This window comes from Myotis davidii, unplaced genomic scaffold (assembly GCF_000327345.1).
Source record: "Myotis davidii unplaced genomic scaffold, ASM32734v1 scaffold135, whole genome shotgun sequence".
Taxonomy (NCBI): Eukaryota; Metazoa; Chordata; class Mammalia; order Chiroptera; family Vespertilionidae; genus Myotis; species Myotis davidii.
The window spans coordinates 2977116-2998242 of record NW_006289813.1 but is presented as its reverse complement, the minus strand read 5'-3'; the positions used below and the strand labels follow the sequence as shown (position 1 = coordinate 2998242).

The following is a 21127-nucleotide window of genomic DNA, read 5'->3' as shown; positions in this document are numbered from 1 at the left end:
GTCTCTACTCCATGTATTTAAATCAGGGGTCCTCAAACTTTTTAAACAGAGGGCCAGTTCACTGTTCCTCAGACCTTTGGAAGGCCGGACTATAGTTTAAAAAAAACTATGAACAAATTCCTATGCACACTGCACATATCTTATTTTGAAGTAAAAAAACAAAACAGAAACAAATACAATATTTGTATTTGCATGTGGCCCGTGGGCCGTAGTTTGAGGACCCCTGATTTAAATGAATGATTATCAGTCAGCATTCATGTACACAAATTAATAGAAAGTCCCTACCCAGCTTGAAAGAAAATGAGTCTAATTGTGGAGCCCTGTAGTAATCACAATCTCTATAGCATGGTAAATAGATAAGTGAAACAGGGAATTAGAATAATACATAACACTTCAAATGGTGAACACACAATACAATATGTAGATGATGTATTATAGAATTGTGTCCCTGAAACCTATATCATTTTATTAACCAATGTAACCCCAATGAATTCAATTAAAGTATTTTAAAAATTAAAACTGAATAAAGAGAAGAGATTTATTTAAACTTAAAAAAAGAATATACAACAGGAAGTAGTAACCCAGAATATTCTAGTACTAGCAATATCAAGAAAGGTTTAGAAGCATAGGAGGAATTGTTGAATTGGACTATGGTTCGGGTACAATGTTTTCCCGGCTTCTAGAATACTGGCACATAGTAGGTGGTCAAGAAATAATTGCTAATAAAAAATGGTAAACACAAGGAGGGCTCTACGCAAAATTAGTGAGGGATAGAATAGTATAGCCCAATATAAATAATAAACCAGCACATAACAAATGCTACTGTATTTCAAGTATTATAGTAAGAAAAAGAAAAAAGTTAGTAAATGAAAGTATTATTCACCAGATTTTGAAATTATTTAAATTTTTAGGATTCAGATGACCACTGATTTAGAGGTGGATGAGAGTTTCACCTTACGTTCTGAGTGAGAAAATTGAATTACCCCTACATTTTTCCTGTATTATAACATCTAATCATGTTAAATCTTAAATAGTATGTTGTAATGTTATATTTAAGCTCTTGTGTTTTCTCAGTTTAGGTGCTCGTATCAGTTTAGTCTAATAATATTCTAGTATATTTCAATATGCTGGATACTGTTTTCATATTCATTAGCTGTATGCCCTGCTTGGAAGAAGGCAGGAAACATTGTGGCATACTTGATCTGTGTTTCCACAAGCTGAATTTATTTAAAAGCGATTGTTTTAAGATCTTTGTTTTTAGATTTTCTTAGTTTCTAATCTTTTGCATAGTCCAGTATTTTTCAACTGGCCAGGTAGTGTGGTTTAGTGATTAAAACACTTTTCTAGGAATAAGACTTGGACTCTAATCATTGCTTCTCAGTTTATTGTTTCCATTATATTGGGGAAGTAATCTAATTCTCAGCCTATATATTATATTATCAATATTACCATTTCCCTACCTGCCTCATGGGACTGCTAACCACATTTTGGACCAGTCTGTGTATAGGAAGTATATAAATTCAAGGTAATATTATTCATCATTATTTCTTACAGAATTCGTTTTTATTATCTTTAGAATTCTATGATTAAACTGGAGTGTTAATTTATGAGTCTTACTAGTAATTTGCTTTTCCTTTTTGTCTCTATAAAGTTTTGGTTTATTGTTAACATTTTAAAGCAACAAAAAGTTTGCCAAGCTGCTATCCCAAGCCCTTGCAAATAGCAATTGGTGTTAAAGCAATTATCTGTTGCATTCAAATGGCCTATCTTCTTGAGAAGACTGATGAGAATGATGATTAAAACATATCAAAGTGGTAGATGGAGGAAGCTTGTGGGGAGGGGAAATAAAAGAACTGAACACTATGTAGTTATTAATTCTTCCTGTATGGGCACATTGAATAAAAAGCCAAGAATTATGAGGCAGAGAAACCAGAAAAAATAGCTTAGATAAGCGATTTTAAAATTGTTTGCCACAAGAATTTTTAAAACGAGCAATACCTGACTAGTCAAGAGCACTGACCTCTTTTCCCTTGGATGTCAAATAAAAAAATGACAACAGCCAACCCAACAATAGCCACCTGGTGTGAGTGAATCAAAATTATACCTATTTTTTGTCAGATCAGCAAAAAACATCATTTTTGTGTGTGCCACAGAATTTTAGTAATTAGTTCATGTGTTCTATAAGTTGATAAAGGTTGAAAATCATGCTTAAATCTTTCTGCTATGGGAATTTACCTGGAACTTAAAAATTGTTTAGGCTGGTTTCATGTAATAGATTCTTTTAATTTGATCATTAATTATTTGTTCATTTTTTAGGAATACAAGAGTTTCCAGAAAATATAAAAAATTGTAAAGTTTTAACAATTGTGGAGGCCAGTGTAAACCCTATTTCCAAGTAAGTTCTTCTCTGTTGAATTATAAGTTACTTTTTTAAATTACTATCAAAATATGAATAATAGTTGAATATACAACTATGAAATAGTAATAGGATATTACTTTCTATATTGAAATGAACTTTTAGTATTAATCTTAAATCTATAAAAAATTTGTTTTAAATTAAAATAGAATCTTTTAAATAATCTTTCTAGTCCCATATTTTGCAAAGGTAAATTTGACATCCAAACAGATAATGCAAGTGTTTTGCTCCAGGTTTTACACATAGTTAATGTCCGAAATGCAACTAGAATTCAGGTCTCCTCGCTCATTGTTGCTGGCACAAGATGAGAACTTCTTTACCTGCAAATCAAATGTGTGGCACACTCAGACTTTTGAAAGTAGTAAGCTGAAAGGTCAAGGAGGGAAAAACAACAAAAAAATGGAAAAATCCTATACCAGAGGTCACATATGTTCTTTGGTAATATATATATATAATGGCTAACCACAGAACACTTGCCTGGTACCAGCGCTGTTAAATTTTATAAAAATGGAGTGGTGAAGCAAAAGAGGAGAAGAGTGAAATGAAACGTGCTAGGATTGCTAAATAGAAAGTTGAAACCAGCTTTCACATAGTATAGTAATGTACTTAATGAGTGTTTCTAAAAATACCATTTCTTTACTTGCTGTGGAAAATGGAGGAATGTGACCTACTAGAGAAGGAAGATGAGTCAAAGACTGATGAGTCTACTGCAAGAAAGTTTTGTACTTGATAAAATCCAGGACAAACATGTAAAGATTGTTTTACCCTCATCTGGAAATACTGCTCTAGCATCAAGTTCTAGATCTGTGATTTCTTTTGTAAGTCAGAGGGAATACAAGTTAAAGCTAATACTTATAGGTTCTTATAGGGCTTTAAAATGTCATGGAGCTTTTTATATTATTTCTTTTTTATGCTTTTTATAAAATTCTACAATATTTGATTATTTGGGGACCTAATGTTGAAACTGAAAATAATCTAAACCAGTAGTTCTCCAATGGGGATGATTTTTCCCTAAAGATTTATTTGGTAAATTCTGGAGACGTTTTGGGTTTTCACAGCCTGTGGTACTGGGCAGTGCCACTCTCCTGCTTTCTAGTGGGTAGAACTAAATATCCAACAGTGCAGAATACCCAACAGTGCAGATGACAGCTTCCTCACAATAAAGAATTATCGAGCCCCAACCATCAATACTGTCAAGGTTTAGAATTCCTTATCTAGTCCTTTGGTTTGATGTTAGCCAAGGAGAATTTTAAGAGTGCCTGCAGATGTTATAATTATGTCTTAAATTCTGTGTATTGTGGCTTATTCATAGCTGACAATTTTGTGCAGATTTTATCTTAAAGACAAATATTGTCTCACTACCTTTTAACAAAGAGATACAGATACAACCATCAAAACAGGTAAGTTATTACAAAAGGCAAATTTCAATTTGAGGTTCACTTGTAAAAGTAAAGAGGTGACTATTATCTGTTAAGAATATGTGTTGGTTAGACAGATTCTTAGGTTTTAATAAGAGACTGAAATTGTGTATGTGAATTTAACTTAAATTCTGGTATATTTTATATAGGCTTCCCGATGGATTTTCTCAGCTGTTAAACCTAACTCAGTTATATCTGAATGATGCTTTTCTTGAGTTCTTGCCAGCTAATTTTGGCAGGTAAATTACAGTTCTTTTCTAAAACCTTGTCTTGTTAGCTCCTGTAAAGTTTATAAAACTACAAGTTGCTTTAATAATACAGTTAATTACAGTTTCATAGGCTCTTTTGTAATTATTTTTAAGCATTGTGGTTTTTAGTTTCTTCAGAACTTACTTTGACTTTGAATTTATTTTTTCCAAGTTAGCAAATAAGCAGTGAAATATTGAAAATGAAAAGTAATGTGAAACTTGAATTGTTTTTTAAAATATGCAAAAATAGCCTGACCAGTGTGGGTCAGTAGTTGAGCATCAACCTATGAACCTACAGTTCGATTCCTGGTCAGAGCATATTCCTGGGTTGCAGGCTCGATCCCCAGTATGGGGTGTGTAGGAGGCAACCAATCAACGATTCTCTCTCATCATTGATTTTTCTATCTCTCCCTCTCCCTTAGTCTCTGAAATCCATAAAAATATATTTAAAAAAATAAAATATGCAAAAATAGAGTTTAATTGGGGGTTATTTCTTCATATTTGAGATAAGTAATGCTTTATTCTTAGCATTTATCATATTTGAAAATCTGATTAATGGTTTATGTCTTCTCCACTAGAATCTCAAAATTCTGGAGAAAAAAAATGTGTTTCTCGGTTTTCCACCACATTGTTTCCTCCTCCCCCCCTCCCCCAATATCTAAACATTTTATAGTCCCTGAGTGATTTTTTTAAAAGAAAAGATGAATCACTACTATGTATCAAATTATTATAATGTTTAAATTAATTGCTAGAGAAACTGCTATCCAACTACATGTTAATTTTAGAGTCATCTTTTTTGTCTAAAATTAAAGAAAAATATCATATGATCTCACTTACTTGTGGAAACTTTAAAAAAAATCCTAAACCTCCAAGCTTATAGATATAGATAACAGATTGGTGGTTCCTGTAGGTATGTGTGGGTGACGGTGATAAAAAGGTACAGACTTTCAGTTAATTTTTAATACAGTATTGTGCACATTATAACTAACAAAAAAGTCATGGTATGTAATATACAGTGTGGTGACTATATTTAATAATTACTGTATTGTATATTTGAAAATTGCAAATAGAGTAGATCTTTTTTTGTTGTTATTAATCCTCACCTGAGGATATTTTTCCCTTTGATTTTTTTTTTTTTAAGAGAATGGAAGGGAGGGAGGGAGGGAAGGGGAGAGAGAGAAACATTGATGTGAGAGAGACACATTAATTAGTGGATCGGTTGCCTCCTGCACGCACCCCAACCAGACCAGGGGGTGAACCATAGTCCAGGTATGTGCCTTTAACTGGGAATCCAGATGGCTACCGTTTGGTCTGCAAGCTGATGCTTCTAACCACTGAACACACCAGCAGGGCATGACAGTAGATCTTAAAAGTTCTCATCACAAGAAAAGAATTTGTGACTATGTATGGTGATGAATATTAACTAAACTTATTGTGGTGACCATTTTACAATATATACAAAGATGAAATAATTACATTGTACACCTGATGCTAGGATAATGTCAATTATCCTATACTAGAGTCCCGGTGCACAAAATTTGTGCACGGGGGAGCTCAGCCAAGCCTGTGCTGTTTCACAGTCCGGGAGCTCTCAGGGGATGTCCAACTACATTTTTAAAAAATCACCTTGTACTTAATTTTCTTACTAACTCCTCCTTTTAAACACCCCTCACTGTCATATTCTGTTTCTTCTTTTTATTTAACTATTTTCCTGGCCTCATTCTATTTTAACATTCTTCTTTTTCCTGCTTTCTTTCCCTCCCTCCCTTTGAACCTCCCACCTCCCTCCTTCCCTATTATTACCCCCCTCCCCGCCATGTTCACTAGTTTCTCTTTTAAACCTTCCCCTTTCCTCTCTGGGACCTGCTTCCAGCCCCACCTGAGCGCACTTTGATATTAAGGCTTCCGTTCGGGACATTAACCCCCAGCCCAGGGCCCAGCCCCAGCCAGGCCTTCGCCACTCCCCCTTCCACAGCCTCCCCACCGCCGTCGTCCTCCCATTCCCTGCCAAGGCCGCCCCAACTTCTAGTCAACAAAATACACTTAATGCACCACCAACCTAAGCCCGGCCAGTCTCTTTGGGGTCCAGCTATGGGGGATGAAAGCGGTACCCTCCTTAGTGTCTGACTCCACCCCAGCTAAGCTGTGCCTCCCCTCCCAGCACAGGGCGCCCAGCCCAGCAAAGGTGGCCAAGACCCGCCTAGAAGGCCTCGAACCGTCCACCCCTCTGTCCCAATGACCTGCACCAGGGGGCCACCACCCTCCTCCTGCATCTGGGCAGGGCTCCCCACTCTGCGCCTCCTGTGCCCCACCCTTCGCTGGGCGCAGTTGCTCTGCCCCCCATGGTCACCATCCCTTCCCGTGTGCAGCCCTGCCTTTCCTTCCCATTTCCATTCCTGCGTCTTTTTCTTGTTCCCTTTCTGTATTTCTGTTTCTCCTCTCGGCCTGTTTGCATGCAGGCCTGCCTTCCTCTCCCTCTCCTTTCTTATCCCCTCCTATCATATTCTATCCCACCTACCCTGGGCCTCACAGCTGCCTGAGCAGGGGGCAGGGATGCAGCCTGCTGAAGGGTCCTTACATGACAGCGTCCTGGGCAATTTGCATATTCCTCTCTTATTAGTGTAGATGAGAAAAGGCTAATATGCAAATCGACCAAAGAGCAGAACGACTGGTCACTATGATGCACACTGACCACCAGGGGACAGACGCTCAACGCAGGAGCTGTTCCCTGGTAGTGCATTCCCACATGGGGAGTGCCGCTCAGCCAGAAGCTGGGCTCACGGCTGGCGAGCACAGTGGCAGTGGCAGGAGCCTCTCTTGCCTCCGCTAAGGACCCCTCAATGGACATCCCCCGCAGGGTTCCGGACTGCAAGAGGGTGCAGGCCAGGCTGAGGGACCCTCTCCCCTCCAGTGCACGAATGTCATGCACCAGGCTTCTAGTATTACAATACAGAAAAAAACAATTCTGGGTAGTATTGCAGCCCAATGACTACATTGTCATGCTCCATATATTCATATACATAAACATATCTGTATATGCATCTATACATACACACACAGATAAAGGTTTTATGCTTGTTGAATTCCTATTCTGTATCTGGCATTTGGACCACTTTTTATTTTTATTGAAATATATTTGACACATAACACTGTGGAAGTTTAAGGTATACAACATATTGATTTGATACATTTATATAGTGTGTAATGTCATTGCTATTGTAGCATTAATTAGCAACTCTGTACCACCTAATCTGCTCATTTTTCCTCTAAATTTATTGGAAAAAGCATCTTAGTAGTGCAGGAGGATATCTCCTTTTCCATGTCTTCTTGTGTTCCCTTATGGTTTTCTCTCAGAGCCAAACTCTGGAGTTAAATTATTATTCAGAGATAGTTAATAATTTTGGGAGGTATTTTCACAGGCATGAAGTGCTCTAGGTTTGATATTTAGGAACAGTCACTTTGTACTGTGAATATGTCTGGAAGTATTTACTCCCCTACCCCCTCCAATAATTCTGAGGAGCAGAAATAGTCTTTTCTTCCTTTGTATTACTTTGTTTTCCTATGTAATTTTTAATACAGTATTCTGCATATTGTAATTACATAATAAATACTGATTGCTTTAAAACTTCAGAGCATGATATTAGCTTGTTAATTCTTTGTCTTTGTCATAGATGCTTGATTTGTTTTCTTTGTTTTGCAGATTAACTAAACTCCAGATACTAGAACTTAGAGAAAACCAATTGAAAATGTTGCCAAAGTAAGTACAGGTGCTGTGCTTTCTAAAATTTAATTTAGAATTTTTAATTCTTAGGTCCTTAGAGAAATATTAACTTTTTAATATCTGAAATACAAGTGCAAATTATTTTAAAAAAACTGGCATTTGTGGTCATATTTATATTAGTTGTGGTCAATGTATAAATCTGTGCATCTGCATTTGGCATTTAATAGTGATTTCATAGTCTCTGGAACACAGTCTTGTGACAGAAGTCAAAGCAATAAGTATGTAAAACCCGCTTGAGCCCTAAATAAAAGTCCCAATTCATATACCAGAACTCTTACATGGTACTCACTAGAGAAATTCAAAGGGTCTTCATGTGAAGTTTGATAACTATAGTTCTAAGAGCCTGTTTTTCAGTCTATTGTAAATGAGAAATGGGGTGGAGGGCCCTCTACTGGTAAGCGAACATCAAAAAGAGATGGCATTCCAAGAGCAAATAAGATAAACAGATCTACAAATTCAGAATACACTCTGTAGTCTGTTCATTTGTTGTAGAAATGTTGTAAAACACTCTGAATTCATTGCTACATTTTTTTACAGTTTAGGCATTGGCAAACTATAGTCTGTGGTTAAATCTGGCCCACTGCTTATTTTTGTAAATAAAGTTCATTGGAACCACATTCATTCATTTTCATATTGCTTCTGGCTGCTTTTGCTCTGCAGTGGTAGTGTGGAATAGTTGTGACAGAAATTACATGTAAAGATTAAAGTATTTACTATCTGCCCCTTTTTAGAAAATTTTGTTGACTCCTGCTACAGTTTGTCAAAAGTTAATTATCACCTCTTCAGAGAAGTATCTCTAGTTCCTCAGGAGTTAGTTGTTCTGTTTACTCGACTCTGGGCACCATGTTTACTTAATTGTTATGACATTTACCACAGTAGTCCCATTTTTTTCTTATACATTTCACTCCCTTCTTACCTGACCAGCATATGTAAATACATAATCTTGCACTCATGTACTTATATCTTCCTCCTTCCCCTACCCCCCACGACTATAATCTTTGAGGGCAAATAGCATATCTAGTTTTAATTCATAAAAGACATTATGTATTAGTTCAGTAATTGTTCAGTGCAAGAATGAATGGCAGCTGAAACCGGTTTGACTCAGTGGATAGAGCGTTGGCCTGCGGACTGAAGGGTCCCGGGTTCGATTCTGGTCAAAGGCATGTACCTGGGTTGCAGGCACATCCCCATTAGGAGATGTGCAGGAGGCAGCTGATCGATGTTTCTCTCTCATCGATGTTTCTGACTCTCTTATCTCTCTCCTTTCCTCTCTGTAAAAAATCAATAAAATATATTAAGAAAAAGAAAAGAATGAATGAATGGCATTTTATAGTGATAGTTGTGATTATAAATTAAGTGTGAATTAAAGTGGTGAGTATAAGTTAATGTGGGAATTAGACTAAGGTTTAAATACGTTACATATTTGGTTTTTGTCATTGTCTCCTTAATTCAAAACTTGACTTTTTTCTAAGAGGTTTGAATAATCAAAATGTAATTTATTTACTGAAATAGCCTACAGTTAATATGATCTATCTGATCATAAGGAATTCACTGATTTTAACTCAGTGAATTTTAACGCCTTAGCTTCAGATTTGTTTATATAATTTCTGTTTTGTTTTGTTTTTAAGACTTGTGATTAGAACCTTTGAAGCTTTACAAACTCAAATCAAAGATCAATGGGAAAATGCCCTAACCAGTTTGGCTCAGTCGACAGAGCATCAGCCTGCGGACTCGGGTCCCAGGTTCGATTCCAATCAAGGGCATGTAACTTGGTTGCGGGCATATACCAGTAGGGAGTGTGCAGGAGGCAGCTGATCGATGTTTCTCTCTCATCAATGTTTCTAACTTTCTATCCCTCTCTCTTTCTCTCTGTAAAGAATCAATAAAATATATTTTTTTTAAAAATCAGTGGGAAAGCTGTTTTAGATTCAGGAAAGTTAATACCATCTTAATAGTGGAGGGCATGTACCACGAACACAAATGGTGTGTATTTTTCCTTTGAGGCAGGAGAAGAGAAGATAAAAATGAATTAAATACAAAAGAATTTTAGAGGTAAATAGGAGGAAATTTGAGGGATATTGTTTCTACTTTCTCTTTGAAGTGGGAAGCTGGATCTTAAAAGACTTGAAAATGTAATAAAAATGAAATTGTGTGTCTTAGGTAGATTTTTGAGGTGTAGGAGTAGAACCAAAATTGCCAGGAGTAGCTCTAGCTACAAGAAGTTCAGGTGGGGATGCTTTTAGGACTTGACATTACATTTCCTCTTTTTAGTGCATATATGTGGCATTCACATTTTCTTAAATCAGTTTTAAAATAACTTTCTAAGGATGTCATTTGTAATTTTTCTAATGCATTGCTTCTCTTATTGTTCCTTCTTTTGTAACCTTCCCTTGTTGATATGATTAATTGATATATGTGAATTTTCTGTTATTTTGTCACAGCCCCTCTTTACTTTTCTGAAATGTCCACCTGATACAGCATTATGGACCAAGGAATTAAATATCATAGCATGTAATCTTTCTTGAGAAAGATCCTGTAAATACCTTTTGCATTGTTATGAAGCGAACTAGAACAGCCTTATAGGTTTCCTGGGACAAAGACAGATAAGAGTAGGGAAGTGAATTGTAGTACCTCATGGTACCTGAAAACAAACAGACTTCAGTAAATCTAAGTTGAATAAAGCAGCTTTGAGAAAAATTGGTTTTGTGAAATGAATTAAATTAGAATTGATAGAATGGCATATTTGAAACAGAGGCATTGGGGAAAATTAGCTTTCTCGAATGTTAGGTCTATAACACAGTGACATTACAATTAGGATACGTGTTATATATTTTTTCACTAAAAAGCCAGAGAAACATTTGTTAGTTTATTTTACTTACTGTTTCAAATATGTTAAATTTCCAGACATGATAGAATTGCACTTGCACATTATCTTTCATACTGAATTTTTACTGTAACTTTTCTATGTTTAGAAATACCATTGTGCTCCAGCTACCTACAGTATTCAGTACAGTAACATGTTGTATAGGCTGTAGCCTAGGAGCACTAGGCTGTACTGTATAGCCTATAAGTGTAGTAGGCGTAACTATCTAGATTTGTGTAGGAATACTCTGTGATGTTCAAACAGTGACCAAATCACCTAACATTTCTCAGAACATATGCCCGTCATTAAGTGAGACGTAACTGTACTTTTTTTTTCTTAGAAAATTATTCAACATATGAAAACCTATACATCAGTAGAGATTACATAAGAATGTTTTATACTGTTCATTTGAAAGCTACCATGTAATTGATATTTTTGTATACTTAATTCTTTATTAATCCATTGTGCACAGAACCATGAATAGACTGACCCAGCTGGAAAGATTGGATTTGGGAAGTAATGAATTCACAGAAGTGGTAAGTTCTCAACAATCTTACTGTCCGTAGTCTTATATTTCATCAAGAACAAAATGTGAAAATTAATGTATTCTCTGCATTTTTCAAGTATGAAATTGGGTAAAGATAACACACAATTTTGAGAGACAAGATATGAAAGTTCTTAACAGGGAAAATTAACCAGATAGAAACATTTGACAGGAGAGAGGATAAAAAGTAAAATTAATGAGAAACCCATGTATAAAGGTAACCAAAAGTTTTTAGGCATAGGGAGTAGAAAGTTTGAGAGATTGTAAGGGAAAAACAAAGTTTCACCAGACTAGAAAGCATGAGGCAAAAGTGCTACTTCTGGTCAAAAATAACTCTCAGGGGTATTGCTTAGGAATTTATTCAGTGCTAAAACTGAATAAATTGTACTTAACAGCTAAAGGGGAAATATTGAGTGAAACAACTGTTATGGTAGAATTGGTAGTGAGATCTCTGGATTATGTTTTTGCTTTGTATGGTAAGTGTACTATGATACTGAAAGAAAAAGGAAAGGAATATGTAAGCAGTTTTTTAGCTTTTGTCATTTTTTCAAGAGAACTCAAATTTGCCAGATATATTTTTTGAAGAAGTTATTAAAAATGTTTACATTATGTATGCAAATTTATTTTTTTTTAAATTGTGGTAGATTTGAAACGATAGTGTTGAGAACAAGAATTCTGCAGCACTGCCAGCTGCATGATTGCCCTGTGGGTGTTGTTTTGTACATTTGCTCACTAAATACACTCAGCTTCTCAGGTTTTGGATACCTCATTTTATTTTAATGACTCTTTCATATTCTTATATATTTTTTTATTTTTTTTCATATTCTTATATTTTAATTGAAGGTGATTTATGATTGGCTTTACTGTGTGTTTTGGAAGACTTTACTGCTTGTGAAAAAATACATATCCTGTGCTTTCCAAATTAACTATTGTACTCTCTCAACGTATGTTTTATATGTTTTAATCTATTTCTATATTAACTGTTTGAAAATTCTTAATTATTGTTTATTTTATGAATTGGAGCAGCATTCAGAAATCATTAATTTTTCACCCTAGCCAGTTTAGCTCAGTGGATAGAGTGTTGGCCTGCAGACTGAAGGGTCCCAGGTTTGATTCCGGCCAAGGGCACATGCCTGGGTTGCAGGCTTGATCCCCAGTAGGGGCCAGGTAGAAGGCAGCCAATCAATGATTCCCTCTCATCATTAATGTTTCTATCTCTTCCTCCCTCTCCCTTCCTCTCTTAAATCAATAAAGAAATATATATTTTTTAAATCATTAATGTTTGTATCATTTTGGTCTTCCAACAATACACACACACACACACACACACACACACACACATACACACACTAATAATAGAGGAATGTGCAAATTGTCCGGGACGCCATCACGTAACTACCAATCAGGACGGGGCGGGGCTGCAGCAGAGAACACTCAGCACATCTGTGCCGGGGGCCTGAAGGATGCGGAGCGGAAGGGAGAGCAGGATAGGCAGTTAGGGGGATCAGGCCAGCAGGGGAGAGCAGTTAGGCAGGGGGATCAGGCCAGGAGGGGAGAGCAGATAGACAGGGGGATCAGGCCCACAGGGGAGCAGTTAGGGGCATCAAACAAGCAGGCAGGTGAGTGGTTACGAGCCAGTGGTTCCGGATTGTAAGAGTGATCCAGATTGGAGAGGGTACAGCCCAGGCTGAGGCACCCCCCCACCCCTACCCCCCATGCACAAATTTCATGCACCAGGCCTCTAGTACTTTTAAAAAAACATACTATTAGAATGATAACAGGTAAAGCTCAAACGGGAATTTTAAAATATCCATGTTGTACCTAGAATTCTTACCAATATTTATATTGGTAAGAAAAAAGTAAATCGGAATAATATGCCTTTTATTTATTACTCATGTTATTATGGTGATTAGATATGTTGGTACTTGATGCCATCACAGTATCATTGATTGGACACAGGTTTGTGGGGTGACAAATATCTTTGAAGGATGAATTCAGAAGAGCTTCCAAGGGTGAATGCCCACCGTCAAATTTTGCTTGAATACCAAGGACCACTACAACTCTTTGATTGATCTTTTGGGTCCTCAACATTATATTATAAACTATCTTCCACCATGTATTTGCTGGGAGTTTAAAATAACTGGGCCATTCAGTTGGTTAGAGTGTCGTCCGTACACCAAAAGGTTGTGGGTTTGATTCCCAGTCAAGGCACATACCTAGGTTGTGTGTTTGATCCCTGGTTGGGCCACATACGGGAGGCAACCAATAGATGTTCTCTCTCCCTTCCTCTCTCTCTAAAAATAAGTAAAAGCATATCCTTGGGTAAGGATTAAAAAATAGTAATCTATAATATAATAGTAATCTATAATAAAAGTATAATATGCTAATTAGATCGGATGTCCTTCTGGATGAAGCCGGGGCTGCGAGGGAAGCCCGGGTGCTGGCAGCCGAGGGAAGGAAGGCCTACTCTTGCACGATTTGTGCATCGGGCCTCTACTAATAAAATAACAGAATGCGCTTATCATGTGATTATGCCGTGGTTCACTTACCTTTCCCTTATTGGACATTTAAGATGTATGTTGCCCTATTTCTTTTTTTCTTTCCTCTTTTTCTTAACAGCCTTCATGTTTTTACAGGTAATGATTGAGAGAAGCTTTTTATTATACTCTTGAAAGCAGTGGCACTTATTTTTATTTCTTTATTGTATAAATATATCTATTATATAATCAAAAGCTTCCATGAATGTTATTCAGTCTGCTGTTAGGGATTGTCTATCTTTGTGTTCTCCTGTAGTTGTAATATAGTAAAAAGGCTTGACTCTCGGCTCTGCTTTATTTCCTCCTCAGTTTTTTGTTTTAAACTAAAAGTTGTCATTAGACATTTCTAGGGGCTCCCCCCCCCCAATAAAAATTCAAGTAAATAATTGGATTCCCTCCTCTTCCTTCTAACTCCAAACAGCCTGAAGTACTTGAGCAACTAAGTGGATTGAAAGAATTTTGGATGGATGGGAATAGACTGACATTTATTCCAGGGGTATGTATATCAAATTTTAAATGACTTTTCTTACTGCTCTGTATCCTTTACAGTTTTATTAATTGTATATTTTCAAATCATTTTTACTTGGTGAAAATATAGATGGCTATTTAATCCTTAATAGTATTAAATAGTTATAAAGAATTTTTTATTGTTAACACGTAATTAACTAAAATCAGAAAATTTTCACAATAAACTTTTGTAAAATAGTCTTTTTTTAATACTATGCAGCGTGTCCTTCCCAGTGGTTGCCATTGACTTTGTAACCTAATTCAGTTTGCCCATGGAATTGTTCAAGTAGAGTATTTTCCATGTAGTTTCTGTTTTATCAACTGACATTTTGTTCATTCCCATACCTAAAGAATAAGAATCCCTGTGTGTGTTATCTCCCTTGCCAATGATGGACAGCTGAGTTCCCAAGAAAAGTATATCTCATTGTCACTCTGCGGGGCTAAAATTAGTAGAAGCTCTTAGCTTTATTACAGAATACATAACTAATGGTACTTTTTAAAAAATTATGAGTTTCCTCTTTCATATAAAAGATTTAATTATAACGTATAACTTGATATTAGGTCCATTATCTAAACGTTTTACAGATCATTTACTGTTTGTTGATAGTCATTCGATCTTCTTTTTTTTTACTTACAGTTTATTGGTAGTTTGAAACAACTCACATATTTGGATGTTTCTAAAAATAATATTGAAATGATTGAAGAAGGAATTTCAGCATGTGAAAACCTTCAAGATCTCCTATTATCAAGCAATGCACTTCAACAACTGCCTGAAACTATTGGTTTGTATTGCTTTCTAGTTCATGTAATTTTTAGTAATGTAAAATCTGAGGAATTAAGTTTTTGCCATTGTTGAGGTAGTTTTACTGTACTGCTGAAGTCACAAATCTTACTTGAATTTTTCCTAATTTACTAATAATTTTTCCTAATTTACTCCTTTGTTGATGTTACTGCATTTTTATTTAAGGAAATGTCATTTTTATTACTGTAATAAAATTTATTGTTTTTTTTAAAAAGAGGTTAATTGATCTAAACTTGGTTGAATTCTTGGTCGTAGCCCTTAACCTTATAACTTTTTTTTTTTCAGTCTTCATTTTAGACTCACAGCCCCAAGAGACCAGTTTCGCAAATTTTATGAGTCTATTAATTCGTCTAGTTGCTTGTCTGATAATGCATCAAGGGAAACCTTATAACTTTTTTTCAGTCTTCATTTTAGACTCACAGCCCCAAGAGACCAGTTTCGCAAATTTTATGAGTCTATTAATTCGTCTAGTTGCTTGTCTGATAATGCATCAAGGGAATTAAATTATTTTGATTAAAGAATCAAAAAGTTAAATCTTGGCTTCTTTCTCATGTTTAAATATAAAACTAAAAAATATTTTTATGTGTTTTTCAATTGAGCTACATAGTCTTTTTTAGCTCAGGTTACATTTTTTAAATTCCATAATTTATTCAGAATTTATTTTAAATTAAGCTCCATTTTCTTGCTTTTTAGTATTTGTTATACATAGAATAGTTTGTTACACACCTATGAAAGCTACCTTCATACTACCATTTCTTTAATTCATTAATAACACAAGTTTGTATTACATGTTTTTACTGTGCATGGCATTGTTTTAAGGAGGAGGACTATAACCGTGAACAAAGCAAACAAAAAGTCCCTACTCAAATGATGCTTACATTTCAGAGGGGGTTAATAGGTAAATGTACGCTAATGTTAAGAGGTAATATGTAGGTAAAAATTGAAAATACATGGTAAGGGAATAGAATGAAGGTGTTTGTGTAGTATCGCCAGGGTGATTAAGAAAATTTTTTATGATTAATGTCAAATGTCGTTTGTGCTCACATTGACTGTTGGTTGACTTGCTTATAGTTCAAGCTGGAAAATTGTGTATTATTTCTTCCCTCAATAGGTTCATTGAAGAATGTAACAACTCTTAAAATAGATGAAAATCAATTAATGTATCTACCAGACTCTATTGGAGGGTAAGATTTTTGTGAATTAATAAAACTAGAAGACTTTACTTTCAATTCAGCATGCCATATATATTTTCAGATAATTGCATAAATAGCATCTAAAGGAGATTTCATAAACATTCAAAAAAGCAACTGATTGCAGGTTGGGTATATTTATAATAAAGATAAATCGATTTTTTATTGGTGAAGTTTATCTTAGTGGAGACAGAGTTTTGCTAGTTTCATTAAAGTCAAGTTCAAAAGTTCCTAGGTTCTTAAGTTTTGGATTATATATAAGAAATATTTTTTAATGCATGTTTTCTTTCTTAATTAAAGGTTAGTATCAATAGAAGAACTGGATTGTAGCTTCAATGAAGTCGAAGCTTTACCTTCATCTATTGGGCAGCTTACTAATATAAGAACCTTTGCTGCAGATCATAACTACTTACAACAGTTACCCCCGGAGGTACTGTATTTTAAATTTCTTTTCAATTGTCATTTTTTTCTAATTATTTATTATAGGTATCTAGAATGGTTTTATTTTCTTTCAGAAATAATTATGTAACTAAGTTACTTTTTTAGCTACATTGATTTACAAGAGATACCAGAGATACTTTTCTTCATACATGAAAATTAATAATTATTAATATAACATAAATATATTAATAATATAATTAATAAAGGGGAAATGTAAAATAAAGGGAAAATATAATTTACTTTTATAAATGAGAAGAGTATTTTTCATAACGTTTGAAAATATTTTACTTATGTCTGTTTAGCAGAAAGCCAAATTTCTGATCTCCAGTTTTATGTTTCTTTCAGATTGGCAACTGGAAAAATATAACTGTGCTGTTTCTCCATTCCAATAAACTTGAGACACTTCCAGAGGAAATGGGTGATATGCAAAAATTAAAAGTCATTAATTTAAGTGACAATAGGTTTGTAATATGTATTTATTGGTTTGTTTATAGAAGACATTGATCAGATAAAATTAAAGTTTCATGCCCTAACCAGTTTCTCTCAGTGGATAGAGTGTCGGCCTGCGGACTGAAGGGGTCCCAGGTTCGATTCTGATCAAGGGCATGTACCATGGTTGCGCGCACATCCCCATTGGGAGGTGTGCAGGAGGCGACTGATCGATGTTTCTCTCCCATCGATGTTCCTAACTCTCTATCCCTCTCCCTTCTTCTCTGTTAAAAATCAATAAAATATATATTTTTTTAAAGTTTCACTATATATATGATAGGAAATCTAATACATGTTCTTTTTATATATACTCATTTTTATTTTTTTAAATATATTTTATTGGTATTTTACAGAGAGGAAGGGAGAGAGATAGAGAGTTAGAAACATCGATGAGAGAGAAACATCGGATCAGCTGCCTCCTACACATCTCCTACTGGGGATGTGCCCGCAACCAAGGTACATGCCCTTGACCGGAATCAAACCTGGGACCTTTTAGTCCGCAGGCCAACGCTCTATCCACTGAGCCAAACCGGTTTTGGCTATACTCATTTTTAAATAGAATTTTTATCTGAAATAATGATGTAATTTTACCTGATTTTAATTATACTGTTGTTATTTGTCACAGTCTCAACTGCTAATCCATACCAGCTGAGCTTCATGGTTCATTTTGTGTCGACTTTAGTTATGCAACCTTTATTCTCTCCTTTATAGCAACCTTTTTTATTCCTAAAGTCAGATCTTCACCTTAATACTGCTGTTGATCAAAGCAGCTTTTAATGTAATCTGCTTTTTGTATTTTTCTCTGCGAAGGTGTGATTAGACACCCATCATATAGCTTGGACGATATAGCCAAGGTGTAGAGCAGATAGATCACTAGGGCTGCTAAATTATAACAAAGTTTAAGGTAAGAACAATAATTTTTCCAGAGGTAAAGATAAAATACAGTAGTCCCCCCTTATCCATGATTTCACTTTTTGCAGTTTCAGTTACCTGCAGTCAATTGTGGTTCGAAATATTTAATGAAAAAGTGCCAGAAATAAGCAATTTATAAGTTTTAAATTGTGTTCTGTTCTGAGTATCATGATGAAATCTCAAGCTGTCTCACTCTCAGCATGAATCATCCATTTGTCCAGCATATCTTCACTATATAAGCTACTTGCCCTGTTGTTGATCACTTAGTAGCCTCTTGTTATCATAATCAACTCTCACCGTATCACAGTGCTTGTGTAACCCTTATTTTATTTAATAATGGCCCCAAAGCACAAGAATAATGAGGCTGGCAATTTGGATATGCCAAAAAGAAGCTATAAAGTGCTTTCTTTAAAGGGAAAGCTATGTATGTATTGGGGTGGGCAGCGGGGAGGAAGTAAATATAGGGTTTGGTACTATCCTTGGTTTCAGGCATTCTCTGGGTGCGGGGGTGGGGGTAGAACTTACCCTCTGTGGAAATGGGAACTTCTGTAATGATAAAAAAGTGTTCCTAGAGCATTTTTACATTTTGCTTTCATAGTTTCTTATAAAGTATTCAAAACAATCCTATGAAATAGTATAAGAGGTATTCCCATTTTGTAGAGGAGAAAATTAAGACTCAGATTGAATGACCTTTAGTGAAAACCCAGTTTTCTAACTAGATAGGATATTCTGACTTCTATTTTTTTAAAGAATAACCACTGCCTTAAAAAAAAGAAATTAAATCCTTCTTTTAACCCATACATTGGACCCTAAAACTAGGGCCCTAAGTTCCAACAAATTGCCTTGGAAGATGGGTACAAAAGAGTAGATAAGTGTAAGACAGAAGGTTTAAGTAGACATTCTATTTTAAATAGGATTCTATCCTAATTTAGCATTCTAATGAGTTTTATATTACTTTGTTTTTACCTGTTATAATTTTAAAACAGTCCTCTTGAATATGAAAGTGCTGGCTTACAATGAAATATAGGTCAGTGCAGTTTCTATAACAAGCTGTCACTGTGAATGCTTCTTATAACAGAGTTTGTTCTCTAAATACAAAGAAAACATCCAAAGCAGTTTTATGAGACATTGCTTAATGTGTTCTTGTCTTTTCATTAAGGTGGGGATTGTTAATATTATTTCTTACTGGATAATTTTTTGAGGTTATTGGATTATCCATCCCCCCCCCCAACCAAATTGATTCAATTGAAGAATTGTATCTTAAAAACTGATTCCTATAAAACTGAATAATATTTTGTTTTATGTCCCATTCAAAGACCTATGCTGTTTTTTTTTTTCGTGAATTAGCTACTTTTCTCCTATTTTCATATGCAGTAACATAACATTTTTTAGAAGACCGAGTTATTTTCATTTTAACATTTCTCATGTTAAATTTTAATTTTTGTTTGTATATTTTCCCATAGGTTAAAGAATTTGCCCTTTAGCTTTACAAAGCTACAGCAGTTGACTGCAATGTGGCTCTCAGATAATCAGGTGAGCATTCTGATTTTGTAAATTACTGAAGTTTCAATTGTTGTAAACAGTTATGTACTCTAATTTACATAGTATTATTTGAGAGCAGTTATACTGGTGAATACACGTAAAAACATATTACACATTAAAGAAAACCTTAGAAAATATGTAGATGCAGATAACTTTAGTGAAATATATGTAGATTTTTAAATAGTAAATTCTGTTGGACTTGTCTGATCTATAAAAAAAATATATTAAGTTAGGAGGTCAGACACAACACTCCCTAACTTTTTAGTTTTTATAGTAATTCTCTATGGCATATATCTGTAAAAATTTGATAATTTAAATTATACTTCTAATTAAGCACTTTCACATACCTTAAGGAAGTGTTTCTAAGGGATTAAGAGTTGTATCTTGGGCTTTTCTTTGTTTGGCAAACATTTATTGAAAGCTTACAGCAGACCACGAACTATTCTGGGAGCAGGAGATATATTGGTGAAGCAAGTAGACTCTTCTTACGTCCTTATTGAGTTTACATTCTCATGGGAGACAAACAAATATCTGTGTAACGTTTCAGAGCTAAAGAAAAATCTTGATGGGCATTAGAAGAGTATGAGGGTTGAATATACTATTTGCTGATTTTTCTCATAAAATAAAGCTTAGTATTTCACTTTCAGCAATGCCTTATAATAATTTATCTAAAGCTGTATTTTCCTGAGGTTTAGATACACTGATCTCATGAGGTGTTTATAAGTTCAGTAATGACATTTGCTTCAGGGACAATATTATGTCTCTCTTTTGGAGTATATTAACAACCCTGTTGTGTATTACAGTAAAGAAATCCACTTGTCTGTGTATCAGGATTCTCCAAACTTCTTAACTGAGGATCCCTTTCCACCTACCTCTTATTAAAACCCTAAAAGTCTTAAGTTGATGTTGATCCACATTTATGAATCGAACTGTAGTATTTACTTGTTCTGCAAATTAGGAAAGGAGATATTAAAATGGCGATATCTTTGTTTTTATTAGAGCTTGAACACAAGTGTGTCCATATATTTGGAGCTCTTGACTCACTGATCTTTCTTAATTGAATTACTTACATTTGAACCTGACTTGAAATTTTGCAGCTGGTTTCATTGACATAACTCCCAATCTTGGAGACTCTTAGACTGTTGGTAAAATAACACTGTGGTGGATAAATTATTACTAGCAGATTATGCCAGGTGACTCACTTTAGTGAAATTATCTAGTATCTAATATAGTTTCTTCATATTTGCATTGTTCTATTCTTGCTTCCACTTGTTAATTACTTTAATACAAAAATTATGGTGATGAGGGTCTTGTGTTTTTCTCACCTTGATAAAATAGTAAAGTAGTAAATAGTAAAACATATTTACAGAGCTATAAAACCTCCCTAACAGTGTGACCCAGATGTTTTACTATAAAAGAACAAAGTATGGGGGAGAA

General features: G+C 34.9%; 1 protein-coding gene across 14 annotated transcripts in view; it reads left to right on the top strand.

Moving 5' to 3' along the window:
- ERBB2IP (erbb2 interacting protein) overlaps window positions 1–21127 on the top strand; it is a 108273-nt gene that overhangs the window by 47250 nt on the left and 39896 nt on the right. For 12 of the 14 annotated variants that reach the window (XM_006762410.2, XM_006762409.2, XM_015563053.1 and 9 more), the window contains 10 exons: window positions 2317–2395; window positions 3984–4073; window positions 7783–7839; window positions 11199–11262; window positions 14229–14303; window positions 14952–15096; window positions 16228–16300; window positions 16607–16736; window positions 17093–17208; window positions 19612–19681. In XM_006762410.2, coding sequence (XP_006762473.1) covers window positions 2317–2395; window positions 3984–4073; window positions 7783–7839; window positions 11199–11262; window positions 14229–14303; window positions 14952–15096; window positions 16228–16300; window positions 16607–16736; window positions 17093–17208; window positions 19612–19681 — 899 coding nt within the window. Of the gene's footprint in view, window positions 1–2316; window positions 2396–3071; window positions 3235–3983; window positions 4074–7782; window positions 7840–11198; window positions 11263–14228; window positions 14304–14951; window positions 15097–15963; window positions 16015–16227; window positions 16301–16606; window positions 16737–17092; window positions 17209–19611; window positions 19682–21127 lie in introns of those variants that run through there. The other 2 variants (XM_015563054.1, XM_015563055.1) reach the window with 2 other exon arrangements.